The following is an 8151-nucleotide window of genomic DNA, read 5'->3' on the forward strand; positions in this document are numbered from 1 at the left end:
GAGGAACTGTAATAGCTTTTGTTGGTTGAGATGAGCCAAATAAGCCTCGGTTGACTCACTATCTGGTGGCAGCAGACTCACCAATGAACTCAGTTCATCCCACAAAGTTTTCAATTTGTTGTAATAAACTGCAATTTTATTTGTTCCTTGTACCAAATTAGCTACCTCTCTGTGAATACCAAACACTCTCGTACCATTGACTTTATTGTATTGTTCTTGAAGATCTTGCCAGACCTGATAAGCACTGGTAGAGTACACAATACTGTTGAATATCTCCTTTGACACAGTGTTAAAAATACATGCCAAAACTAAGGAGTTACAACGTTCCCACTGTGCATGCAGAGACTCACTGAATTTTGACTTCTCACAAGATCCGTCAACAAAGCCCAATTTGTTCTTCGCCCTTAGAGAGATTGTCATCGCACGACTCCATATCCCATAATTCTCTGTTCTAGTGAGTTGTTCTGAAATCAGAGTTGAACTTAGGGTGTCCGATAGATAAATGTAGAGAGGAGAACCTGAGTCAGTAACATTCGACATCTAGAATCGATTGACTTTAAGAATCAAGCTAATCAAGAACTGATTTAGCAAAAAACCAGCTTAATCAAGGACGAAATTTGATGATGAAGATAGAAGAAATCAACTTAATCAAGAACTGATTTGGCATAAAACCATTTTAATCAAGGAAGAAATTGATGACGACAAGGAAGAAATTGATGATGAAGATCAACTGATCTTGAAGGATGATACAAATACAACTTTTATTTGAGCTTGATTCTTCAATTGAAAGATTGTCAATTTCGCAGCTTAAAACACTACTCTGATATCATGTTCAAGTCTATTTCAGAGAGAGAGTAAAGTAAATTTCTTCATATTCAGCTCAAGAAGTTAACTATACAAGAGTTAATAACAGCTATATACAATCTGCAGTAACTATGGTTAAGTTAACCATAGTTAGTTATTTCTAACTAAACCATAACAGCATTCTAACTAACTATAAAAATAATTAACTACTTTGTTAACTAATTACAACAATTAATCAATAATCCAAGATTCTGCTTGAATTTGAAAACCGGTTCAATTTAGAAATTACCCTATCCGATTCGACTAACCGGAATTCCCATCCCTAGATTTACCCACTATCCATTATACTTGATGTGAGATTTAATATTTGGCACCTTGAAAGGTGAGAAAATGTAGAACTCAAGTTAGATGCTTGTATAGTGGTGTGTTAAAGTATGACATAAACTTTTATATTGGAAAGCGTTATTTTACGATAGTAGCATGTATTTCATACTACATGTGCTTAGCGACCATGAATGGAGATGGGAGAAGGAATTCTTGCTTCCTCACCGTGTGAGTCCATAGAGGTTAATATATGACCAAGTGAGTGAGACTTTTGACTATGTCATGAAGTGACGAATTAATGTTCAACTATTTTGACATGTTACCTATGATCACGAATGATTTCTGAGCAGAGTGACACAAGGGCAAAAGGAAGATCATCTATCGACAACTCAATATAAGTGTGGGTATCTCGTTAAACCGGGGAGTTAAGTATCATTCTTAGAGGGATACTTGAACTGATGTGATTAGATGACAATAGTCTTTTTCTTTGACTTTATCTTGAGGTTCTAGTATTGAGCTCCCACATGGAGGTGTTCAAACAAACCATTGACTTGTATGAATGGTCTTATTTATGTGAATAGATTTGAGAAAAAGAGATGCGATAGTATTGTGCATTATGTGTAAGTGAGAGATGTTGGCAGGCGTGAGGGGTGAGGTTACTTAGCAATCGCTCAAATAATTGTAGCAATAAAGAAGCTACTAATGAATAGACGGTTTACAAGATCCAATAAATGCTGGACCTTGACTTTGAAGATTTGCTCAAACCCAAAAAAGTACATCAAACGATGACCATTCACGATTCCATGGACCTAATTAATATTTCTCAAGAGTGATGAAATAGACTTTTAATGTAGTTATATCATGCTATTACATAATTAGCTTTTAGATCTATTAATTTATATTGATATAATGTATCAAATACAAATGATAAATGGGATGGTATCATAGTAAGCTAATCTAACCAACTTAACATCAACAAAATTAGAGCTTTCATATTGTCAGAATAAAATTAAAAAGCCGTTTTGGTAGATCCATCGCCTGCTCGGCATCTAATCTCATTTGAAAACATACATGGATCCACCTAACACGACGACTTCATATTTAAATTCTATTTCTTTATTTACTGAGTGCATTGTTTTCAAGGCATATCATGTGCAATGCCCACTAAACAAAACCCTCTTGCCTCTATTAGACTAAAGTTTTCTGACATTTTTATTAGAGCTAAAAATGTACAAATTAGGCTGTGGCAGCTACAAGTATGTTATCTTAATATAAACTGTTATGTGTTCGATAGGATGACTCTCACAAGCAGAATACAAGGAGATGATCCGAGCAGAAAGTTTAGGGTGGGAACATGAACATCACAACTCATTCATTAGTTAATTACTGTATGTGTAGACAACAAGAATTAGGTAGAACCAACTAAACTTTAATGAATTAAACTATAATACCTGGCTCATATCTCGTGATTTCATGGTCATCTCAAGGGCAACAACTGTACATCATAGCCTTGCCTTCGCGAACCAAGGCGCTTGACTTGGAGATTTTAGCGGGTGTACCATAATAAGCGTCCTTCTCACAAATTGCACCCTTTGAATTCCCAACCCAGTTGACTTTCTCCTTTTAAGTTTGGTTGATTCAGGAAAATCACGAATCAAAATACTCCCCTGCAATTTAATATTATGGTTTTGCGTAACATGTAATCAAGAATACACTCCATAGTTTATTAATTACACATCCTTTATTAAATTTTATTTCCCTCCCTCCACACAACTGAATTCTCTTCTCTACTATCAATGCTTCACTCCTTTAAAACTTTCCCACTTTCTCAAATTCTTCAGCTTTCTTTAATTTCCCAAGAAAATTTGTTTAGTTCAAATTCATGATTGTTACATTAGTAAAAGCCAAAGTTTGTAGTTTTAATTAGTTCTTGAGAATTTTTCTATTCTATTTAATGGAGAAATTCAAGGCTGTTTCACCATGTATCTTAATTTGTATAGTCGTTTTTGGTCTGCTGGTTCCAGTGTCAATAGAACAAGCACTGAGTTCAGGTGAAACCAGAAGTCTCTTCCAAGTCCAGAAGCTTCTTGAGTATCCTCAAGTTCTTCAGGGATGGACTAATTGGACCAACTTCTGTTATCTTCCTTATTCTCCTTCTCTCAAGATTGTCTGCTACAATAACCGAGTAACAGAGTTAACCATCGTTGGAAACAAAAGCTCTCCTTCCCATTTCTCAAAACTAACTTCCGGGAAATTTTCACCTTCTCAACAAAGCCTGTCTTCTAACTTCAACATTGATGCCTTCTTTACTTCTCTAACAAAGCTTACAAATTTGAAACTACTCTCACTCGTGTCCTTAGGTTTATGGGGTCCGTTACCTTCCAAGATCAATAGATTTTGGTCACTTGAAGTGTTGAACATCAGCTCAAATTTCATTTATGGAGAGATTCCTCAAGAGATCACATCATTGAAAAGTCTGAGAAGTCTTGTTTTGGCTGATAATTTGATGAATGGGAGTGTTCCAGATCTCAAGAAATTACAATCTCTTCGAGAATTGAATCTGGGTGGTAACCACATTGGTCCTAAATTTCCCTCAATCACCATCAATCTCGAAAGTATCATACTGGGAAATAATTCTTTGAGATCTGACATTCCTTTAGGACTCAAGAACTTTAATCAGTTAAAACACTTGGACATTTCTGCCAATAAGTTTGTTGGACCAGTCCCATCTTTCCTTTTCTCTCTTTCTTCAATTGAACATCTCATTTTGCCTAAAAACCAATTGAGTGGAGCTCTTCCGCTGAACATATCGTGTAGTGCTAAGCTTAGCTTTGTAGATATTTCTGGCAACCTTTTGATAGGAAAGCTCCCTTCATGTATTGCATCAAAGTCTTCGAACAGAAATTTAACTGTCATAAGTTCATGGAATTGTTTGTCTGCTGGGAACACAAAACTTCAGCATCCATATTCATTTTGCCATAAAGAAGCAGTGGCAGTGAAGCCTCCACTTAAGAGAGAGAAGCAGGAATCCAGCATCAAACTAGGACTAATTCTGGGTATCCTTGGAGGCATAGTGGGAATTGTAGTGGTTTTCGGCTTGTTGGTTTTGGTCATTATCAGAAGATCATCAGAAACAACAGGAGCTCAAGATAGCAAATATGAGAGATCCAATGCAGATAAAATGTCTGTTCGTAGCTCACCAAAACCAGCTATTGGTTCAAGTAAGGCTGTGTTTCTGAATTTCTGGCTATATATTACGAATTCAATATATAAGTTGCTTGAATTTTTTTTTTTTTTTTTTTTTTTTTTAAATTTTTAGTTCAGTGAATTGAAGTAAGCAATGAATTTCTGCAGGGAAAGTGCCTCAGACAATGAGGTCAGCAGCAATAGGGCTTCCACCATATCGAGTTTTCAGCTTAGAGGAAATAGAAGATGCAACAAACAATTTTGACCCAACAAATTTGATGGGTGAAGGATCCCAGGAACAGGTAAATTAAATCATTTCCTTTGAACTGTTAGATAAAATAAACAAGATTGATGTTCAGGCATGACAAATAAACAAGAATTGACATTTGCAGCTGTACAAAGGTTGTCTTAGAGATGGATCAATAGTGTTGGTGAAATGCCTGAAACTAAAGCAGAGGCATCTACCGCAGAGCTTGGTGCAACATATGGAAGTGTTGTCAAAGTTAAGACATCGGCATTTAGTGAGTGTTCTTGGACATTGCATTGTTACTTATCAGGATCATCCCAATACAGCCAGCACTGTGTTTATTGTCCTTGAGCACATATCAAATGGATCATTACATGATTACCTAACTGGTAAGCAAATGGCAGAGATCATATTGTAAAGAAAAAGTAGCTTTAAATCCTTTGGGGGGGAAAAACTGTAGTTTACTTTTATTTTGGCAGACTTGAGGAAGAAGGAGATGCTGAAATGGCCACAAAGAATGGCAATTATTATTGGTGCTGCAAGGGGAATTCAGTTTTTGCATACTGGAGTTGCACCTGGCATTTTTGGGAACAATGTGAAGATTGACAACATCTTGTTGGATGAGACTCTTACTGCAAAACTAAGTGGTTATAACATTCCAATGCCATCGAATAAGGTGAGAAACAAATTCAAACTCACATTTAAACCATTTTTCTAATTGTTAAATGTTAATGGTTGCTCTTTAAATTTCTACAGAGAGGTTCAGAGAGCCCTCTCAATGGCCAAGACGTCTCCAATCATCTGGGAAGGTATCAATTATAATCTTTTAAAACCTCCATTTTCTCTCTTACATCCATATTCGTATCTACTTATATAATCATCTCTTTATACAGCATGGAAGATGCCGAAAAGGAAGATGTTTATCAGTTTGGTGTTATCCTTGCTCAAGTTATTACTGGAAAGCCGATCAAATCCACTCGTGAATTGGGGGAGTTGAAGCTTGAGGTAGTACTTATACATCATATTCATCCAGTAATAATAAAACTGGCTCCAGTTTAATTAGACAATTTTTCGTTACTCCTTTCACAGCTAGAGAAATGCTTAGCAGAATCTCCATCAAAGTTACGGGGGGCAGCCGACCCCTCAGTCCGGGGCACTTATGCATATGACTCATTAAGAACGACAGTTGAAATCACCACCAATTGTCTATGCAAGGATGCCGCCGGTCGCCCATCAATAGAAGATGTTCTATGGAATTTGCAGTATTCAATTCAAGTACAGGAAGGATGGACCAGCAGCGGAAATCTTAATACTCATTTCTAGTTTCTTCATTACATTTCCTACAGTAATCGTAAGTTTACTACTACTATTATTATTTTGGCAGAAGGTCATCTGCATGCTGCACACACTAACGTCTGAGATCATAATTTTCAGCTGTCATTTGCTCGGTCAAAAATAGCGCTTTTTGGCCTTAAGGCAATACTATAGGAAAATCAACCTTCTTTGACGCATCTGCCTTGTTGAAATTTCCTAAATATTCTATCAATCTTCAATTATTTCGTAACCCTTTAATTATGTTAGGTTTACTATTCTCAAATATTATAGATTTGTTGTAATCTCTTAATTATATCAGATATTATATTATATAATATGTAACTGACGTAATCAATAAACTGTATACTCTCTATAAAAAGTATATAACCCTTGATTGAAAATTAAATGAATTGAAAATACAATTCTCCGTACAAACACTGCATCAGTTCGTGATGTCCATCCTCAAGCATCGTGTTCGAATCCCCACACCACAACACAAATTAATGTTGTTGGCCTTAAAGGGTAAACCCAAGTTAGACGGACCAACTTCTTGATGGGAATACTGGGCCGGTTGGACAAGATATCTTTTCTAACCAAATTGGCATTAGAGCTCAATTCCATGATCCAGATAACCATCGGAAAATTCATCGACATCCATCCAGTGTTGTCAATACAAGAAGGAGAAAACGACAACAATCAATCAACCCAAATACCAGCCATCAAATCCAACCCGCAATAGTGAAACAAACAACTCTCATCACCAATTAACACACACAGCCAATCCTTATCAGTCACCGCAAATCACATTACAAGAAACAACAACCACTGCAAACAACAAAAAAATACCAAATTTCAGAGAGAAATCATAAATCTTCAGGCATTCTCTTCTACTTCTTTTCTCGTCAGTGTACAAGTAAATAAGTCTTACTTCTTTTATTTATCCAGCAGTTATAGTGACAACTTTTAAGAATCTTAATATATCTTTTCCTCACTTCTGCGTGGATTCCATTTCGTGTTCCTTATACTTCATAATATATATTTTTAATTCAGTTGTTCGGAAGTATAATACAGCAGAAGCAGAATTTTTCAGTTAGTTTCAGGGTTGGAAAAACTAATTCAGAACACGAGAAAGTGTGTTAGTGTTACTCAACTGAAAAGGATTAACTTTAAACTGAAGTATTAGAATTGCTCTAATGGCTTGACTTTCAGTTATTTTGCTTCCACTAATAAAGTAATGGGCAACATTTCCCAGAATACGAGGATTGCTATCAGAGCTTTGTTATGCCATAATATGCTACAGCAGAGTAAAAATGGAAATAACTTTTATTAACTTTCTTTGGCCATAAGAGGAGGCTAACTTCTTACACAGATAATAAAGGAATTTATTTTGACCCCTCTGAAGGATTAGTTTTTTACTTGACACCCAGTAATGTCAAACAATTACTCAAGTATACCAAAAAGTGATCTCTCAGGAAGGTTTCAAAACATTTGGTGTTCGATGAGAAAGTTAACAATAATTAAATGTCTGATGCAGGTGCGAGCGCAATTGGCTGCCTGTGGTGCACCAATAGTGGGTGACTCAATGTACATGCCAGCTGCCATTGCAGAGATCTCTACTCCGGGGCTTAATCCCTTTGGCAAATGTGCAAAACAATACCCAACTGAGATGGAGTGGATTTCTTGGTACGGAAAGGAGCCTAGTGTTGCCATTGCTCTTCAAGCATGTCAAATTTCATGGCTCTCCCTGGTGGAGATGTAAGAAAGTTTAGTTCAGGTTTGAAAGATGAAGATCAACCATAGAGGCCATTATTTTTCATTGTATTGTGTTATTGGAGTCCTCCTGACTTCAATTGGCAAGAGTTTTTTTTTTTTTTTTTTTTTTTTTTTTTCATTGCTAATGTCAATTGGGATGCATCTCATGTGTGCAGGCATAACTTGTCAAAGGCAGGATTTGAACTGAACACAGATTTTACATTGGAGCAAATTCAATGTTGTGAAGAGAATATAAAACACAATGGTGGTTACATTAAATAGCACAAAAAATAAAATAAAAATTCTTTTCCTTTTTTCTTTGGGGACAAAAGGAAAACTCAAATTTTGATAAACAAAACGGCAATGAAAGCATGCCCTTGCTACTGACCTCCTCTCTCTTTGGGCAGTGTCGTCTATCTTGATATTAGTTTTTCACTTTATCTATGACCATTATGATCTGTGACGATATGCATGATGTTGCTGCTCATAATATGATATCATAGATTATTGCCTTTTAAATTCAT

The 8151-nt window shown here is 36.1% G+C and overlaps 1 protein-coding gene across 2 annotated transcripts; it reads left to right on the top strand.

Moving 5' to 3' along the window:
* The first annotated feature begins 3082 nt into the window (after positions 1–3082).
* Positions 3083–8067, top strand: LOC116107553 (probable LRR receptor-like serine/threonine-protein kinase At1g14390). 2 transcript variants are annotated; one of them, XR_004124483.1, is made up of 9 exons: positions 3083–4349; positions 4483–4616; positions 4707–4950; positions 5041–5237; positions 5318–5370; positions 5455–5566; positions 5651–5912; positions 7410–7649; positions 7804–8067. XR_004124483.1 is itself a non-coding variant. In XM_031393823.1 (8 exons), the coding sequence occupies exons 1-7, from the start codon at positions 3083–3085 to the stop codon at positions 5882–5884; spliced, it is 2241 nt and encodes a 746-aa protein (XP_031249683.1). In that variant the 3' UTR covers positions 5885–5912; positions 7410–7753. The 2 variants fall into 2 exon arrangements, 1 of the variants encoding a protein (XP_031249683.1); XM_031393823.1 differs by lacking the exon at positions 7804–8067 and having other exon boundaries at positions 7410–7753.
* Positions 8068–8151: the final 84 nt, after the last annotated feature.

The sequence above is a fragment of the Pistacia vera genome, unplaced genomic scaffold (assembly GCF_008641045.1).
Source record: "Pistacia vera cultivar Batoury unplaced genomic scaffold, PisVer_v2 Contig54, whole genome shotgun sequence".
In the NCBI taxonomy this organism is placed as follows: Eukaryota; Viridiplantae; Streptophyta; class Magnoliopsida; order Sapindales; family Anacardiaceae; genus Pistacia; species Pistacia vera.

Bases quoted from the DNA above. Each gene is read 5' to 3' on its own strand.
- LOC116107553 (XM_031393823.1), top strand. From the start codon at position 3,083: ATGGAGAAATTCAAGGCTGTTTCACCATGTATCTTAATTTGTATAGTC. The intron at 4,951-5,040 runs GTAAGCAAATGG...TTATTTTGGCAG, and splicing joins ATTACATGATTACCTAACTG to ACTTGAGGAAGAAGGAGATG. The intron at 5,371-5,454 runs GTATCAATTATA...CTCTTTATACAG, and splicing joins GTCTCCAATCATCTGGGAAG to CATGGAAGATGCCGAAAAGG.